This window comes from Atheta coriaria, unplaced genomic scaffold, assembly GCF_025399875.1.
Source record: "Atheta coriaria isolate IRGN ID8LTWV9N9 unplaced genomic scaffold, Caltech_Dcor_3.1 hic_scaffold_2_pilon, whole genome shotgun sequence".
Classification (NCBI taxonomy): Eukaryota; Metazoa; Arthropoda; class Insecta; order Coleoptera; family Staphylinidae; genus Dalotia; species Dalotia coriaria.
The window spans coordinates 1608150-1627410 of NW_027045444.1; the positions used below are offsets into that span (position 1 = coordinate 1608150).

At 34.2% G+C, this 19261-nt stretch overlaps 8 protein-coding genes across 8 annotated transcripts in view; 7 read left to right on the forward strand and 1 right to left on the reverse strand.

Annotated features, from left to right (window-relative positions):
* Flo2 (flotillin-2) overlaps positions 1-19261 on the reverse strand; it is a 107687-nt gene that overhangs the window by 7413 nt on the left and 81013 nt on the right. The window lies entirely within an intron of this gene.
* LOC135800676 (glucose dehydrogenase [FAD, quinone]-like) lies at positions 8-2267 on the forward strand. The gene is given in 5 exon segments (XM_065313985.1): positions 8-255; positions 312-876; positions 936-1750; positions 1753-1872; positions 1943-2267. Coding segments are annotated over 5 exon segments (1953 nt in total). The 5' UTR covers positions 8-59; the 3' UTR covers positions 2200-2267.
* Positions 3062-5269, forward strand: LOC135803325 (glucose dehydrogenase [FAD, quinone]-like). Its single transcript, XM_065316916.1, has 2 exons — positions 3062-3198; positions 3253-5269. The coding sequence occupies exon 2, from the start codon at positions 3328-3330 to the stop codon at positions 4756-4758; it is 1431 nt and encodes a 476-aa protein (XP_065172988.1). The 5' UTR covers positions 3062-3198; positions 3253-3327; the 3' UTR covers positions 4759-5269.
* On the forward strand, positions 5448-6487 carry LOC135803326 (glucose dehydrogenase [FAD, quinone]-like). The gene is made up of 2 exons (XM_065316917.1): positions 5448-5706; positions 5756-6487. The coding sequence occupies exons 1-2, from the start codon at positions 5449-5451 to the stop codon at positions 6485-6487; spliced, it is 990 nt and encodes a 329-aa protein (XP_065172989.1). The 5' UTR covers position 5448.
* On the forward strand, positions 6567-7369 carry LOC135803327 (glucose dehydrogenase [FAD, quinone]-like). The gene has a single exon (XM_065316918.1). The coding sequence runs from the start codon at positions 6567-6569 to the stop codon at positions 7299-7301; it is 735 nt and encodes a 244-aa protein (XP_065172990.1). The 3' UTR covers positions 7302-7369.
* On the forward strand, positions 7507-9390 carry LOC135801541 (glucose dehydrogenase [FAD, quinone]-like). The gene is made up of 2 exons (XM_065315061.1): positions 7507-7753; positions 7805-9390. Exons 1-2 carry the CDS (start codon positions 7508-7510, stop codon positions 9332-9334), a joined length of 1776 nt encoding a protein of 591 aa, XP_065171133.1. The 5' UTR covers position 7507; the 3' UTR covers positions 9335-9390.
* LOC135799627 (glucose dehydrogenase [FAD, quinone]-like) lies at positions 9490-11554 on the forward strand. The gene is made up of 2 exons (XM_065312804.1): positions 9490-9741; positions 9804-11554. Exons 1-2 carry the CDS (start codon positions 9490-9492, stop codon positions 11304-11306), a joined length of 1755 nt encoding a protein of 584 aa, XP_065168876.1. The 3' UTR covers positions 11307-11554.
* Positions 11838-13365, forward strand: LOC135802960 (glucose dehydrogenase [FAD, quinone]-like). Its single transcript, XM_065316597.1, has one exon. It carries the CDS (start codon positions 11920-11922, stop codon positions 13342-13344), a length of 1425 nt encoding a protein of 474 aa, XP_065172669.1. The 5' UTR covers positions 11838-11919; the 3' UTR covers positions 13345-13365.

Genomic DNA, 19261 nt, shown 5'->3' on the forward strand with positions numbered 1-19261 from the left:
GCTTAAACCACGTTTCAATGATGAACACGTTTTCATAAATTAAAAATTAAAAAATAAAAATGGCGCACGATGACCATTTGATGAACTTGTACTCAGTGACCAGAATCGCGTTAACTTTGGGTCCTAGTTTAGGGTTTCTGTTATACCTACACCATCAAACTGTGGAATACCGTGCGGATATTTTGGACAAAGACTATCGCATAGAAGATACAAAATTTAAGGATATCGATGATTACTATGACTTTATTATCATTGGTATGGTAACATTGGCCTCACCATCAATTTATTTTTATTTCTACAACAACTTTTAGGTGGAGGTAGTGCAGGTTCAGTTCTTACAAACCGCCTAAGTGAAAATCCATCATGGCGGATATTACTCCTCGAAGCAGGCCCGGATGAATTCCCAGAAATAACAGACCTACCAATAATGTTCCCCGCTTTACAACTAAGTCCATTAGACTGGAAGTTTAAAACCGAAAGGAGTGAATATTTCTGTTTAGGAATGAAAAACTATCAGTGTTTATGGCCTCGTGGTAAGGTCCTAGGTGGGTCATCAGTACTCAACGCAATGTTATACATCAGAGGTAATCGATATGATTATGACGCCTGGGAAAAACAAGGTAATCCCGGCTGGAGTTACAAAGACGTGTTACCCTACTTTAAAAAAGCCGAAGACATACAAATCGAAGACCTAAAAGGTGATTACTACCATGGGTCAGGTGGATACCTCACTGTGGAAGACTTCAGGTACCATTCACCATTAGTACAATGGTTTCTGGATGCTGGGGAGCAATTAGGGTACCATGTAAGAGATGTCAACGGAGAATACCAAACTGGGTTTACTTTGAGTCATGGTACCCTGAGGAATGGTCTCAGGTAAGTTCAGCTCAGGAAATACCATCAAAATATTAAAATATTTATTTATATTATTAAAGATGTAGTACAGCAAAAGGTTACCTAAGACCTACCCGCAATAGAGAAAATGTAGACATATCGCTGTTTACACTCGCCGAGCGTATAATCATAGACCCTGTTACCTATGAAGCAACTGGTGTGGAAATCAACAAACACGGACTCAAAAAAACAGTCTACACCAATAAAGAAGTTATATTATCAGCTGGTGCAATACAATCACCACACTTGTTGATGTTATCCGGCGTAGGACCATACGAACACCTCGCTCATTTCGGCATACCAACATATGTAGACTTACCAGGTGTTGGTAAAAACCTACAGGACCATGTCGCAATGGGAGGTCTTACATATTTATTCGACGCACCTGAAGACTACGAATCTCTTGGATTCAAACTAACCAGTATCTACACAACAGAAAACGTAGACGCTTTCATTCACAATGAAGAAGGTCCTGTGTATTGGTTACCAGAAGTGGAAGCAATGGCGTTTGTGCATTCAAAATACTCAAACGCTTCTTATGACTGGCCTGATATTCAGTTATTCTTTGCTTCCTATGCGGAAAACACTGATGGTGGGCTGTTTAGTAAACGAATCGTAGGGATCACAGATGATTTCTACACAGCAGTGTATGAAGAAATATTATATCAAGATGCTATGAGTGTAATTCCTTTATTAATGCGACCAAAAAGCCGAGGATGGTTGGAATTACAAGACACCGATATCAAGAAACAACCATTAATTTATCCCAATTATTTTGATTATGAAGAGGATATAGAGGTGTTAATTGAAGGTGCGAAAATCGCGATGGAATTGATGACTAATACGGAAGTTATGAAAAATACAACGTCAGAATAAATCATCTTAGGATACCAGGTTGTGCACACCTTGACTTTGACTCTGATGAATACCTCAAATGTCAAGCAAGGCATTATACATTAACAATATATCATCCTGTAGGTAAGTCAATTAAAAAAACTGATGGTACCCAAATTATCTCAATGAAATATTATCATTATTATTAAAATAGGAACGTGTAAAATGGGTCCAGACAGTGACCCAATGTCAGTTGTCGATGCACACCTCAAAGTTAAAGGTGTACCACATCTACGAGTGATAGACGCGTCCATAATGCCCACGCTGGTGACAGGAAACACAAACGCGCCCACAATCATGATCGCCGAGAAGGCGGCCGATTTAATCAAAGCCGAATGGGGCTACTCAGACTACGATGATGATGGTTATGTGGGTGCTGAGCACCGCAATCAAGACCTAGACTACTGGTAAACTCAGTCAAACGTTCACCAATGACAATAATTACGTAATTAAGCACTTAACAATTTATAGAAAAATATATAAACACAAAAAATGAATAAAACGGAAATGAGACTTTAAAAACCTTGATAAATAATTATAGTCGTTGATTACGCAAGAGAACTTAATTGAGACTTATCGAAATGAAATGAATTGAAAACGAATTAAAACAAAACTAAAGTTTAATTGAATTCTTTATAAGTGAAAATTAAAAAACTTTAGAGAATTTTCTTCAAGACTTTCAACTATCGTAATTACAAGCCTGTTTCATACCCGGGTGGAAATCAGTTGTAAAAAACACCGGAGAACAACAGATGTTCTTAAATTATTAACGAAAATTCATGTTGTCTTAGTTCCGGTCGGAAAAACCACGAAATCAGGGTGCGTTGTTCGGCGTGGAAGTTTTGCATTAAATATTCACCCATCTACCATACCCTAGGCACACGCAATATTTAGTAATAACCATGACTGTGTGACAATACGTAAAAAATCGAATAATGCTTATGACTAATCGCGATTGTACACAAAGTAGTATTTATTTTGGCTCCTCGTCGATTATGACATAATGACCGGTTTGCTCCACGCCGCATTGCATTTCGTATAAAAACATCAACTCACTAGAATCTGCTTGTTATTCACAACTTGGTGCTATCCTCAGATTAACATCATTTAAGAAATTCTTTTCAAAATTTATTGTAAAATGTGTACGGGGGCAGCGTGCACCAACGCTACCGCCCCGGCGGAAATGCTTGTCAATGCGCTAACACTCCTAATGGCCAGCAAGTGTCCTTTGAGCAAAAAGATCTTTATCCACCTGATCAATCAGGAGCGTTAAAAGATGGTGATACGTTTGACTTTATCATCGCTGGAGGTGGATCTGCAGGCAGTACACTTGCTAGTAGATTATCCGAAGAGAAAAATTGGAGGGTTCTTCTCTTAGAAGCAGGAGATTACCCTTCGGGGCTTTCAGAGGTAGGTTAAACCATTGGACCAAATTTAAATCACTTAAAAATTATATTAAACTAGATCCCAGCCGCGTTTCTGTTGTTACAAAACACACCTGAAGACTGGGCCTTCCGAACTGAGCCTGGTAACCACTGCATGGGTTTCATAGATGGTCAATGCAGATGGCCACAAGGTAAACTCCTCGGTGGCGGATCTGGTATCAACGCTATGTTGTACATAGAAGGTAACCAAAGAGACTATGATACTTGGGCAGCTGAGGGTTGTGGTGATGGTTGGAACTGGGAGGAAACCCAAAAATACTACCAGAAACTAAACGCTTTCCGCAACCCAGAATCTGGTCAAATGTACAGTTCAGCTAATCCATTCATCACACCACCAAGAGATGCCCTTTACGAAGCTGTAAAAGAACTGGGCATGGATGTCAACCCAGATCCCGCGAAACCCTGTCGGTATTTCGATAGTAACAACACCATATATCAAGCGGAAAGGTTCAGCGCAGCCAAAGGATACTTACTCCCACTTAAAACCCGTCCCAATATCTTCATATCAGTAAAAAGTCACGTTAAACGAGTTATAATAGAAAACGGAACCGCCACCGGAGTTGAAGTGATGATCAACGATAAACCCATCAAAGTTTACGCTAAAAATGAAGTCATAGTATCCTCGGGAGCAATCAACAGCCCTAAACTACTCATGTTATCCGGAGTAGGACCAAAAGAACACGTTGAATCCTTTGGTATACCATCAATAGCAGATCTACCAGTTGGTGAAAACCTACAAGACCATCTAATCGCAGTCGGGGTCATCGTCAAAATGCCTTACAACCTTCCAATGGATGCTGGTGCAGTGATGAGATACTGTATGAAGAAACAAGGTGCCCTGGGCACAGTCGGGATGTTAACCGCTCATGGTTTCATCAACACCCGCAAAGACTCCGAATACCCAAACATACAAATACATCATTTATACCTAGTTAAGAACGACCCACTTGTTGGAAGTCTACTGGTCCAAATGGGTTTCAACAATATGTCATTCCACAGTATCCTTGAAGCTAACAGTGAATCAGATACCCTTATCACAATAATAACCCTTCTAAACCCTAAATCCAAAGGTTGGGTCAAACTCTCAACAGACAACTATCAAGACCCACCTAAGTTATACGCAGGATATCTTGATGAGGAAGATGATATGAATGTCATGTTGGAAGGAGTTGATTGGATCAAGGATATTATCAAGACTACTCCAATGGCAGGATCAGAACTACACCATGTTCTCATACCCAATTGTCTTGGATTTGAATTCAATACGGATGACTACTGGAAGTGTAGTATGAGAAACCTAGGTTCAACTATTTACCATCCTGTTGGTACATGCAAAATGGGTAATGATACTAGTTCAGTAGTTACACCGGATTTAAAAGTGCGTGGTGTAAATAAACTGCGTGTTGTTGACGCTTCGATAATGCCGAGAATCGTCAGCGGTAACACGAATATTCCTACAATTGCCATCGCGGAAAAAGCAGCGGATCTCATCAAGGACGAGTGGAAATCTAGTGAGATACTTTAATTAATTTTCAAGATTAAGATAATATTATAAACAGTGCATAAAACACCAAAAAATTATTAATTAATTTAATTACATTTAAAAATTTATATTTTTTAGATGGCGCCGATTTCGCCAAGAATCAAAAAATCCTTGTTATCCTTATAGCCATTGTTGTATTTGTTCTCTTCTAGATCCTATTGTATTTTATTTTATTTTTATTATGTTTCTATTTCTTACTTTAAACTTTTTGTGTTATATGTTTGTGTGTGGATAACCTTGAAATGACCTACAAAAATGGATAGATTCTATGATTCTTCAAGAAAGGACACCATTCAACCGTTCAACAAATAATCAAATGACTAGAATAATAGATTTTTTTCTTAATAGAAAATAGCAAGTTGTTAAAAATAACACATGATTAGCAATATATTCATTTGGCAACAATCATGTATTTAAAACTAATTGATTGTTATTTACATTAATGACTAGTCCATTAGCAACTTAAAAATAAATTATTACTTACTCGTTTCAACATGTTCTATGAATTATAAATTAATTAAATAAGCAAATATCATCTTCTACGTCAATTGTGATAAAAATGATAACACGATAAATATAATCCCTATAATCTTTATCCTGACGTAATTAGGTTATTTTAATTTTTAACAATTTATTTTAATTTAATTTAATTGTAAATTTAATATTGTTAAAATGCCCGCCACGGTAACTCAACTAGCAACTTATCTGTACACAATCACAGTGCAGATATTTCTTCAACAATGTCCTCTAAGTCTCCTCACGGACTATACCAGCAGCTGTACCATCACAACAGCCTCACAAACAAATTATGATTTTATTATAATAGGCGGAGGGACTTCTGGATTGGTTTTAGCTAATCGCCTAAGTTACAACAGCGCGATAAAAGTGCTTGTGGTAGAAGCTGGTATGCCTCCAAGTAACTATTCGGAAGTAAGTATCTCACCTTCAATTTAAACAATAAATAAACAATGTTTTTAAGATGCCAATGGAATATCAACATTTAAACTTTCCCGTAAGCGCACATGATTGGAATTTTAAAACTCAACCTGGGGACTATTGTAATGGGTACCCTGATGGTTGTGTCTTCCATCAAGGTCGTGGTATTGGTGGTTCAAGTCTAATCTCAAACATGATACAATACGAAGGCAACTCAGTAGATTTTGATCGATGGAACATTTCACTCTGGAATTGGTCTATCCTCTCCCAAGAATTATTAAAAATTAATCTCTTGAATGGTTCAACAGCTACTAATGGATACATGGAGGTGTCCTACCCACATAGCACAAGTGAACTCATAAACAAAACCACTGAGGCATTCGCAAATCTCACTTTACCACTACATATGCTGCAAGGGTCAAGAATGGGTTATTATGAAGTTCCAGCTTATGTAAAATCCGGTAGGAGATTCAGTGTTGCCAAAGGGTACCTTGCCCCAATAATAACCAGGAGTAATCTATGTGTGCTCTATAATACAAGGGCAACAAAAATTAATATAGATTTTCAAACTAAACTAGCAAAATCTGTCGAAGTTAAAAATTCAAGTAATGCTGTTTTTACTATGCAAACAACAAGAGAAGTTATTCTAAGTGCGGGTACCATCAATTCCCCTAAATTATTAATGCTTAGTGGGATAGGTCCCATGGATGATTTATTAGCAAAGGGTTTACCAGTAATGGTACCTTTAGAAGGAGTTGGAAAAAAACCTACATGACCATTTGGAGTTTCCGGTTCATATCCGCTTGCCTACATCGTATAACTTTTCTGAAGATTTCATCAATGCTGTACCTGCAATGTGCAGAGGTGAACCTAACCCAATCGGAAACTTATCCAATATCAACCAAGTGGGATACATCAATTCCAACTTGGTAAATGAAACCAAATCAGATCAATTTCCGGATTTATCAATCACCAAACAACTCTACACCTTAAATGATACAGTGCACCTTCACCTAATGCTCAACGCAACAAGATACAATGAATTGACCGAATGGTTCATCAAAGGCAAAAACATGTTCAACCCTCTTTTGATTCTACATCCCACTTTGTTACATCCATTCTCCAGAGGTAATCTCTCATTAGCTTCGACTAATATAGATGACCCACCATTAATCTATCCTAATTTCTTGGATAGTAACACTACGGATCTTGTGGTATTAATGGCGGGTGTAAATCATGTGTTAAACATGCTCAATACCAACTCAACGGGTTTTGGGGATTTCGAACTGCTTGATATCACTTCACCTAATTGTCTCCCATATGATTTTAAAACGGAAGCCTATTGGAACTGTACCATGAAAGCCCTGGCAAGACCAACTGGTCAACCAGTAGGTACCTGCAGAATGGGTACTGACCCAATGAATAATGATGTCGTCAATGAAAGATTAAAAGTCTTCGGGATGAATAATCTAAGAGTGGTTGATGGTTCGGTGATACCAACTATAACAGCAGGTGATGGTACCACCACAAATGTCATGATGGCCGAAAAGGCAGCTTATTATATTTTGTATGATACTTATTTCGGATAAACAATTGCATAAATTGTGAGTTGAATAAAAAAAATGAATGAAAATTCATTGTGAATTAAATGAGAAAATGAATGAAAATTCGTTGTGAATTACCGCCTGCTTATCAACCCGTAATAAAAATTACAAACCTTGATTTGCTTTTATTGAAGGTAGACGCTGATAGCATATAAATAGCGTTACTTTTAATTATTCCCACAAACAACACAATGTTTCCTAATAGATTCATGTCGTCTATTTTGAGTGTTTTCGGGTTGTCTCTAAGACTTAATCAGTGTCCCACAATACAGAAACAAACGTACCCTAAGTGTGATGACTACCTTCAAAGGGATTTTGATTTTATTATAGTGGGTTCTGGTCCAGGAGGTTGTGCGTTAGCTAATCGTCTAAGTGAAAATCCAGATTGGAATGTTCTTATGGTGGAAGCTGGGGGGTACCCATCAAAAGCTTCAGAGGTTAGTGATTCCAATACCTTTCCCTAAATGGTATTTATAATCTAATTTTAGATACCAGCAGCCGCGCAATTCCTTTTGGGAACATCAGAAAACTGGAAATTCCTCTCCGAACCATTAAACTACCCTACTGCCCATTTGGATAACCGTATCCATTTACCTCAAGGTAAAGCACTGGGTGGGTCAAGCACAATTAATGGTTTACTAGACGTTCCAGGTCAAGCTTATGATTATAATTTATGGGCTGACTTGGTAAAAAATGACATTTGGAATTGGACCAATGTAGAACCTTATATTAAAAAAAGCAGTGAATACCTTAAAACCACAAACCCTGTTGTTCTTACAAATGGTAGGATGAAAATAGAATCAGCTGCTCGTGAACTAGGTCTGGATATAAACGGCCCATCACCATTTGGGTTTCATGATGAACCCATGAATGTTGTGAATAATGTCAGATTATCAATGGCTAAAGCATACCTTCAACCGTTAATCAAAAGGAAGAATTTTTGTCTGGTTGTGGATACTTTTGTAAATAGGGTTGTGATAGACCCAAAAACAAATAGAGCTGTTGGAATTGAATTCAATAATGGGTATAACAGACCTAAAATTATTAATGCTACTAAAGAGGTGATAGTATCAGCAGGACCCATCAACTCTCCAAAACTACTAATGTTAAGTGGTTTAGGGCCAAAAGATCACCTTAAAAAAATAGGTATACCCTTAATACAGAACTTACCAGTTGGTAAAAATCTTCAGGATCATTATCACGTACCAATTTTTCTTCAAATTCAGGACATATCACAAATACCCATAAATAAAATTTTAACAGTCTACTGTAGCACAGGCCAACTCCTCAACAACGATGGAATAGTATCCTTCATCGGATTCTTCAACACCCATCACTTTAAAAATCGTAGTTGTAAAGATAAAAATGACACAACATTATGGGTTACCACTCCAAGAGACATTGAATTGATCACAACCCAAGGATTTCAAAACGAGGGTCTAGTAATCGATACATATTTAAATGGGGCACACTTCCATCCAAAGTACAATAAACGCCTACGTGAAATAAATTCAAAAGTTGGATGGTTAATGACTCTGGTAACTCTCCTACATCCTAAATCAAAAGGTACAGTTGAATTGAAGAACAAAAACCCAAAAGAACCACCATTGATCCAATTGAATTATTTTGATCATCCTGATGATATGAAGACAATGATGAAAGGTATAGGAATATATCTACGACTAAAAAATACCAAGAGTTTGAGGAATTATAGATTGAGTAATCTAAAGGTGGAACCCTGTGATAAATTCAGATTCATGTCCAGGGAGTATTTCAAATGTTATTCAAAAATGTTTGTAACCACTACTTTTCATTATGCTGGAACCTGTAGAATGGGATCAGATCCTTTGAAATCAGTTGTTGATCCTACCCTTAGGGTTCATGGTGTGCCTAATTTAAGAGTATGTGATAGTAGTATCATTCCTGAATTAATGGGTGGGCATCCAAGTGTACCAACTGCTATTGTAGGTGAAAAGTTGGCCGATATTATTAAAGATACTTATTTATCAGTAGAATAATATTAAATTTACAATTTAATTATTATGTTAATAAGGTTACAAATTAAAAATTAAAAAAACAACGGAATAAGTCATGTGGAATTTTTTGTGTGTTTATCTACCTGGAAAATTATATAAACCACTGACCTGGGTAAAAATATGAACCTTATTTTACAATGTGGTTAACTAAATGGTTAACCCTTTTATTTGTGGTGCAAATATTTGGTGATATACCCATTCCTACAGATTGTCCATTAAGTTTTGATGATTTATATCCACATTGCCCAAATTGGGATGAAAGAGATTTTGATTTTATTATTGTCGGTGGAGGTACCGCCGGATGTACTCTTGCCAATAGACTGACAGAGGTTAAAGAATGGAATGTTCTTTTGATAGAAGCAGGTGGTATACCATCAAATTTATCAGAAGTATTAACAATGGTTTTGTTCAATATTTTTATTCCAATGTAAAATATTTTATTAATTTATAGATACCAGGAATGTATATAGCTCTTCAGGGAACCCCAGAAGATTGGTCCTTCAAAGCCCAAGACCCTATAACCTCCACAGGTTACAAGAACTCAGTCACTTCATGGGCCAAAGGTAAAGTCCTCGGAGGTAGCTCTACAATAAACGCAATGGTAACAGTCCCAGGTGTACCTGAAGACTATGACCACTGGGCTGAATTGGGCAATGAAGGTTGGGACTGGTCGAATGTCACTAAATACTTCGACAAAGTCGAAGAAATGGTAAAAATCACCAGATACAGAAGTAATTTACCAATGAGAACAACCCTGGAAACAGCTATACAAGAATTAGGTATAGATACAACAGGGTCAAGTACTTTTGGTTATAGAGATGTCCCAATACAGGTCAACGAAGGTCAAAGATATTCTCATGCTAAAGCTTATCTAACCCCAATCAGGGATAGAGAAAATTTATGTGTGGTTACAGAAATGCAAGTTATAGGTATATTATTTGATGAAGAAAGTAATATACAGGGTGTGACAGTAAATGATTCCTTTAATAATGAAATTCAGGAAATCAAAGCAAACATTGAAGTGATCCTATCAGCAGGTGCAATAAACACACCCCAAATTTTAATGTTATCAGGAATAGGTCCTGAAGACCATCTTGAGGATCTAGACATACCTACAAAAGTAAACCTACCAGTTGGGAAGAACCTCATGGACCATATGATCATCCCTGTTTTCATTCAAGAAATAATTCCTCTTAGAGGACTTGCAACTAGTTTGGAACACCGTATAAATGAATACTGTGAAAATGGAACCATTTTGGACACTTTAGGCATTACAAACTTCCAAGGGTATCTAAATACGCAAAACGGAAGTAGATTAGATAATCTTCAACGCCCAAATGTAGAAATCATACACTTTTCATTCCCACCTCAGGAACCAATGCTCCCCATCACTCTAGATAAATTTGGATACCTAGACTACTACAGAACCCAACTTGAAGAAATCAACCAAGATAAATACATCCAAATGATCTTGATAGAGGTCCTGCATCCTCAATCAAGAGGAACCGTAGAACTATCCACCACAGACCCTTATACCCAACCTCGAATAACACCCAACTACCTATCACATCCCAGAGATGTCCAAACCGTCTTAGAAGGAGCGTCCTTCATAGAAGCCCTTGTAAACACCAACACTCTAAGCAATTACAGACTAGTAGATCTAAAAATACCAGAATGTGATCAATTCATGTTTGAGAGTCCAGGTTATTGGACCTGTTACGCTACCACTTTTGCCACTACAATATACCATCCAAGTGGTACCTGCACAATGGGCAATGATTCAATTACAAGTGTGGTTAATACAAGATTACAAGTATGGGGAGTACCCAAATTGCGGGTAGTAGACTCCAGTGTAATCCCAGAATTAATCTCAGGACACACAAATATCCCTGTGGGGATGATTGCTGAGAAAGCAGCAGATTTCATCAAAGAAGATTATAATTACCTTGTATAACCCGGGTGGCAGTAGATATAAAATGGTTACTGACCTGAAACAAACAATTAAAAATTATTTTCATGTCACGTTTAAAAGTATGATAATAATAAGCAGGGAATAAGGTTATTCTGATAACAACTTGATAACGTATCAATTATGAAAATTATAAATGTTAACAACCTGAAATGAGTTATTAGTGTGTAATACAAGTATGTGGTTTGACAGTTTATTGGCGTGGCTTTTAGGTGTGCCCTTAATAACAGACTCTGGGACTAATCTAACTATTTCTACAGATTGTCCATTAAGTTTTGATTATGAGTACCCACAATGCCCAAATTGGGCACAACGTGAATTTGATTTCATTATAGTTGGAGCTGGTACTGCTGGTTCCACTTTGGCTAATAGACTATCAGAGAATTCAGATTGGAATGTTTTGCTTGTGGAAGCTGGTGGGGTACCATCAAATTTATCAGAGGTTTACCATTAAAAATTGAACAAAATACAATAAAAACTTAAAATTAATATTTCAGATACCTGGTTTATTTGAAGCCCTACAAAAAACACCAGAAGATTGGTCCTTTCAAGCTCAAGACCCTAAAACCTTCGAGGTTACAAAAACTCTGTATTTTCAATGGCTAAAGGAAAAGTCCTTGGTGGGAGTTCAACAATCAACACAATGGCGTTGAGAATAGGTGCACCTGAAGACTATGACCATTGGGCTGAGTTGGGTAATGAAGGTTGGAACTGGTTGAATGTCACAAAATACTTCGACAAGGTTGATGAAACCATTAAAACCACAGACTACACAAGCACATCACCATTTAGAAATGTACTAGGTAAAGCTGTAGAAGAACTAGGGATTGATCCCAATAGCTGTGGAGGTTATGGGTATAAAGATGCACCAATCCAGACTTATGAAGGTCAAAGATATTCCCAAGCAAAAGCTTATCTATCACCAATCAAGGACAGAAAAAATCTATGTGTAGTCACAGAAAAGATAGTAACGGGTTTATGGTTTACCCAAAATGGAACTATACAAGGTGTTACCATAAATGATTCACCTACCACCTCTAAAAGAATAAAATCAACAAAAGAAGTCATTCTCTCTGCAGGTGCAATCAATACACCTAAACTTTTAATGTTATCTGGAATAGGTCCAAGGGGTCAACTCCAAAAATTAGGAATACCCACAAAAGTAAACCTTCCAGTTGGGCAGAATTTCATGGACCACATGGTAATCCCTATAATGTTACAAGGAATAATGCCTGATTTAGACTTTGAAGAACCTGTAACCCTCAAAGATCAAATAGACATCTACTGCTCCAATAAAACAGGGTCAGACCTATCAACCATCGGGATCTCCAACTATCAAGGATACATCAACACAGGAAACAGCATCACTTGGTCCGTACCCAATCAACTCCCCAATGTAGAATTACTCCACTATGGTTTCAACCCACAGGAACCCATATTAAACATCACTCTGAATAGATTTGGGTTTATGGATGATTATCAGAACCAACTTAAGAAAATCAACACCAATCGATCCTTACTAATCATACTCATTAATATCCTACATCCAAAGTCAAGAGGGTCAATTGAACTAGAAGATACCCATCCCTTAACACCTCCTAAAATAAACCCAAATTTTTTATCACATCCTGATGATATTAAAACGATTCTACAGGGTGTTCAGTTTGTAGAAAGACTATTACAGACGTGGAGTTTAAGTGGTTTCAGTATAATCGACTTAGGGTTAAGTCATTGTAGTCAATTTGAGTTTGGTACTCCTACTTACTGGGAATGTTATTCCAGGACATTTGCAATGTCTATTTTTCATGCTAGTGGTACCTGTAAAATGGGCAATGACTCATCGCAAAGTGTGGTTAATCCACGTCTACAAATTTGGGGACAGCCCAAAATAAGAGTAGTAGATTCCAGTATAATGCCTGAATTAATCACAGGACATACAAATTTCCCTGTTGGGATGATCGCGGAGAAAGCTGCTGATATCATCAAAGAAGATTATCAAAAATTAACTTTTAAAGTTGTATAATAATTTTATATTCGTACTTAATTGATGTAAGCAGTTATTTTAATTTTACAACTTTATTTGTCTTTTTTTTTTCATTTGACGTCCATCCAATTATCCTTACATAATCAGAGAGTGTGTTTGCCGAATTTTGTGCGCCTCATTATACCCGTAATAATATTTGATTGTGTATATGTACAAAGCAAATACTTTTAAGGCTAATCATGAATATAGTTGATGTCCCGTTGCTTGGTCAATAAAAAATCACTTACGACTGACGCGGAGAAAGTACCAGGCAGGCACAGAGTGAAGATACATGTGTGCGAATAAAAGAGATGTATCATTGACGACACTTGGAAATGTGGACATGAAGACATTCCGGATGTTTCTTGTTATATGACAACTTGGTTTCATTAAAAAAAAGTTTTTCTGTTTGAGGTAATAATTCATCTGATTCATATAAAATTGTATTTCAATTGGTCTAATTTTGATCATGAGTCATATTATTTGCTCAACTTTCATTAGAAATCCCAAAAATTCTTAAAATACGTTTTTTTGTTCTTGGAAATAAATTATGAAACTTAGTCAACTTTAAAGAATGATTACTAAGTAACTATTAGTGATAATAAAATTCTGATTAGAGTGATTTGCAGATAATTTAATTGTGCGTTGTAATAATCACAAAAAAATAAAAATTTATACAAGGTGTTTAGAGAAAATTCAATTTGAAAAAAGTATGTTTTTTTCTTGTCAATTTATGGGAACTTTTTATTTTACAATATCTTCTAAAATAATTATCGCAGAATCATGGACTAAAATTTATTTTAAAGGTACTTTATCAGTCTATGTTCCATAAAAGTTTAAATGATCTACTACTATTAGTTTAGAAAATACAGGATGTTTAAATAAAATTTCAAAATTTTTCGTCAAAACTGACAAAAACATCAATTTTAAGCCTTAATATCAATAGTAATAATTATGATAACAACAATATCTCTTAACACAATTAAAACCACATAAATTATTTATCTATTCACCAAATTTAAACAATATTCATCGATTGGTTTATATTCTGTTTCCTCTTAAAGTTTCAGTTAAAAACATTTTTTACAAATTAAAAAACAAATCGAACAAATCATCTCACATTGAATTCAAGCTGTGCAAGCAATCAAAACGATATTTTTCCATTATCCATTAGTTGCAAACGTATTCCAAACTCATTTTTTCCAACTTTCATCTGTTCATTAGCCACTACCAGGTAATACATTACCCAATGACTTTGAGTAGGCTTCGATCTGATTGGTAAATAAAGAAATCCGAAACCGAATCCGAGCATTAATTAATCTAGCCGCCATAATTTATCCAATCAAAAACCCAAACCCATCAAACACATAAACTCCGCACAAAACTACTTTTCCACGAACGCATTTTGTGATAGCTCATCAAATTGGTTTTAATTAAAACTGGTCCGAAAAACAACTTCTCATCCACTTCCACTTACTTACAGAGAAGTAATTATCAGCAGCACTAGATTATGAAATATCTAGTTAAACTACTTTTTCAAGCAAGTAGAGTTTAATAAAAAGTTTCCGACATTGCAGAGCACTTAGCACTTAATCGGAAACATCCTGTGCGAAACGATGCTTAATTGATAATGAAACCCAATTTTTCGTAATCATTATAAATCATTTAGGAAACGAAACAAAAAACGCATTAAACTAGAAAATAAAGTTACGAATAATTTTGAAAGTGAAGTAGGAAATTGAACAAACTTTGAGAAGCAATAACTAACTAATAAACTATTAATAATAAATAAATTTTGTTTTCATAAAAAGAAAGATAATTTAATTCTTTATTATTATATTATTATAATTATTTTTTTGTATATTGAATATACAAAGTGTTTAAAATATCCACAATTTAAATTATTCCGATTTTTTCGAGAAAAAATTTCAAAATTTATTTTATTTGTTTATAACTCATAAACTAATTATCACAAATTAATAAACGTTACATAATATTAAGGCCAATGAAATTTCGTGCATTCAGTTTTAATTTAAACAAAATACAACAATTATTTTTATAGTTATTAGGCATTCAAGTAAAAAAAATCAAAAAATTGACTCAACTTTGCACTTTAACTTACAATAAATAATAAAACAAATAATATTATAATCAAAATTTTAGTTAAAATATAAATAAATATATTGTTTACCAATGTACAAAATATAAACAAATTCCATGCATAAATTTTCAAAAAATTAAAAATTTCACATTTTCAATAAAAATGATATTAAATTATATAATATTTACCAAATAAATGGGATTATATAAAATAGCTTAGGCGTAAATTCTATACTTTATTAATAACATTTGATATGATTGATAGCTGTGAATCAATCCGTCAACGTTAGTTTAAAACACTCCTTTAAAATTAATTTCCAACATCAAAAAATACCTCAAAATAATAAATCCTAAAATTTATTTCTAAAAAGAAATCTTATTTTAAAATAATCTACACTTACCGCTAGAGCTTACGCAAGCGGACATTAATTTAATTCCCATTAAATTACTCGCTCGGATTAATTTATGCTAATCAACGTTTTTTTTCTCTCGCTTCGAAATTCATTTCGTTGCGGTCAAGCGAAATTGATTCCCAAATCTGATAGGTTAACTTCGATTACTTTAACAAGTTACTCTGAATATATGCAATGTCTTTGGAGGAGATTAGAATCGCAGATAAGAGCGTCATTTTGTTATTCGGTGATTGGTGAATAGAGTGCGGAGAGTTGTACATCAACATCGCCCGAGATTTTTTTTGATATCAAAGCGAAAAGCTACTCGAATTATTTAAAACAAGGTTTGTTAATCGCATGTAAATTAATTGCGTGTAAAATGTCAAATTAGTGGGATTTGTGATTTGTTATCTTGTGTTTTTATTGTTGACTTAAAAGATACAAAATCGAAGACAGAAAAAAAGCTCAACTTTCGACGTGGATAACTTTTAAGATAAAAGAGATAATTATGTTCTGTTAACAGTGGTAGAAATATAAATTATTTAGTAATAAATAGTGTTAATTTTATAAACGTGAATATACAGGGTGTTCAAATAAAAGCTAAATTTTTAACTCAAAATTTTTATTTTATTTTTAATTTTCTTTTTAATTTTAATGGCATTGTAATAAGAAATTTGAAAAGCAATAATATTAGATAGTTGGTTGTGACTAACACCCGTGACTAAAGTACTTAAGTTACGGCATTGGCCGTCCGTGTATAAAGTACCACATTTTGTGTTTCAAAACAGTGGAAAACAGACGCTTTTAAGGTTATTTCAAGAAAACTTTTCAATATCTCAAGTCATAAATAAATAACAAAAATACTTTTTGCAACAATTCAAAGGTAAATTTCCAAAATTAAAAAAAAATCATTTTATTTGTAATTAACACTTTCCAAAAGCTCCTTTCCTTACATAACAGTTATTTAGGCACTACACCATCAACTTTAAAGCAACCTACAATAAATATCGACCTTTCCGTAACGATCACTTCACTAATAATACCTGCACCAACAATAATCGCTGTAATATCAGTAAAAACTGTAATAAAACTCGTACAAAAGTCGCTCAAGAGGCGTTATACTATAATTTTGATTCGATTTCTTCCACACTCAAACAATTCAACTTAAAAAAAGTAAAACAACCATTCATCATCATCTGAGTTTTCCATAAAATCAAACCACAAATACTCTTATATGCCAGTGTGTGTGTATATATTTTGTAATGCTCTCGTTATAATTACAGTTACAATCACACACTGGAAGCACACACATATTTGCGGTCTAGTTAGACCCAGATGCTTAATATTAGCTTCGGAGCGGAAGAAAAAAAATCAATTTTAACGCCTTTAGCAAATCAAACCGTGTTGAATCAACAAACGGACCACCAACAAACTTTGAATGCCACAAAATCGACCTGTGTGATTTCTTTTCGATGTGGAATTGATGCAGAGGAAAAGAAGTCTTGAACTGACGTCAACACCATCATCATTAATCTTATTCAAAAGTAAACTTGATATTTTATTGTAGAAGTAATAATGAGTATTATTTTTCGGGCGTTTTATGAACACCTGAATGTTTAAATACCAAGTATTGTTGTAATAATAGTTGTAATAATTATAGTTATTATAAGCGAGATTTTAAGTACTAAGTTTACTGTTTGTGTATTAAATGCACATTAGCGCCACCTATGTTCAAATTATGTCACTAAAACTTCAATAAATCATAAATACAAACTTTAATCAACAATTTCACTTCTTTAAACATTTATTTTCACAACTAGAAGTATCCTATGTCCTTTTCCATTATTTAATCTATCCTTATACAAAAATTCAACAAAATTTGTTGATTGGTTTGGGCGTGAAATGAAAACAAACACACAAAATCACTTTTCTCCTATTTTCTCAAATTCCTCTCTCGAAAAATTTTTCTCATGAGGTTAAAATTAATCTCCAGCTGTGTCAAACACTAGTACCTTCCATTTTTCTAGTTATTACAAAAACGTGACTTAATATATCCTGCAATCTCCCAGGATGTTTACTCATAAAATTTTTAATTTAGATTTATAATAAGATTAAAATATGTATTTTAATTTTATTTTCATGTTTTCATGTTCATAATAATAATTTTTATAATTTCACCATGTAGACTTACGTGTCTTAGGTACTCGTAATTACAGTAATTAGCCGGCGTATGCATTCGTAAACGCGTAATTATTCCGTTGTGCTAATCTTGCATAAGTTTCTCTTGTTGTAGATGTTGCAGACATTCCGACGAAATAAAAGCGTGTCGCAATTTCACTTCGGGAATAAGTAGACTTTTCATCGAATTACTCTAGTAAGTAGTATGCAAATACAGAATTTGAATAATTTGGGGTATTTTGGAGTAATTTAGAGTAATTGTAATTAAATATTTGTATAGAATTTGTCATTATATATGAATTAAAGTTTTTGTACTGAGACAATTTGAAATAAATTGTTTTATGAGCTGTAACTCAAAAAGTATTCAGAATATCGAGCTAATTTTGGTTTTATATTATAAACAAATAATTTAGTAATAATAAATGGTAATTGTAACAATATTCATTAATTATAACTAGAGATATATTGAGCTAAAGTTGTTAATAATTTTTTCGGAATTAATTTTTGTTCATAAAAACTAACAAACTTTAAAGACGAATATCTAATAAACAAAAAAAGATAATTAGTTTTTTTCACCACTAATAGAAAGACCAATTATTAAACTATTGTTACTACAATTTGCAATAATAAATATGTTAAGCATAAAAAGTTACAGGATGTTAAAGAAAATATAAGACTTTTTTAATAAAAAAATGTTATAACAAATTAAAATTACAATAAAATGAAAACTATAAATAATATTAATATTATTCTTTAACTAGTTTATAAACAATTAAATTTTTTATAAATATTTCAAATTTTAAACAAATCGAACCTATGATAAAAAAGATATTCCAATTTAAAGTTCAATATTTTTCAAGTCTTATAAAAATTTCGACGACTTTTTAAAAATATTTCTTATTGTATTGTTTTTTATTAAAACAAAAGCCAGTGCAAATTTTTTTATCACCTTCACATCTTATTCTTGCAAATACTTCTGCACATACTTTCATTATTGTTCCCTGTGGTCGGAATCCAGTTCAATAACACCAAACCACATTCATTCGATCGCCAGTTCAATCTACTGACCTTTATTTCACAGTAATCCAATCCACCGCTCGCGCGCATTCAGTGAATGTCCAGCACAAGAAATATCATTACAACTCGATTTGCAACGATTGCAGCAGATAATTTCCACACCAAAAATAAAATGATGCAGAAAATCGTTAACGTCTAGACTTCACAACTCCACTCTACTAACTAGTTAT

Bases quoted from the DNA above. Each gene is read 5' to 3' on its own strand.
- LOC135803325 (XM_065316916.1), top strand. From the start codon at position 3,328: ATGGGTTTCATAGATGGTCAATGCAGATGGCCACAAGGTAAACTCCTC.
- LOC135803326 (XM_065316917.1), top strand. From the start codon at position 5,449: ATGCCCGCCACGGTAACTCAACTAGCAACTTATCTGTACACAATCACA. The intron at 5,707-5,755 runs GTAAGTATCTCA...AATGTTTTTAAG, and splicing joins CTCCAAGTAACTATTCGGAA to ATGCCAATGGAATATCAACA.
- LOC135803327 (XM_065316918.1), top strand. From the start codon at position 6,567: ATGTGCAGAGGTGAACCTAACCCAATCGGAAACTTATCCAATATCAAC.
- LOC135801541 (XM_065315061.1), top strand. From the start codon at position 7,508: ATGTTTCCTAATAGATTCATGTCGTCTATTTTGAGTGTTTTCGGGTTG. The intron at 7,754-7,804 runs GTTAGTGATTCC...ATCTAATTTTAG, and splicing joins ACCCATCAAAAGCTTCAGAG to ATACCAGCAGCCGCGCAATT.
- LOC135799627 (XM_065312804.1), top strand. From the start codon at position 9,490: ATGTGGTTAACTAAATGGTTAACCCTTTTATTTGTGGTGCAAATATTT. The intron at 9,742-9,803 runs GTATTAACAATG...ATTAATTTATAG, and splicing joins TACCATCAAATTTATCAGAA to ATACCAGGAATGTATATAGC.
- LOC135802960 (XM_065316597.1), top strand. From the start codon at position 11,920: ATGGCTAAAGGAAAAGTCCTTGGTGGGAGTTCAACAATCAACACAATG.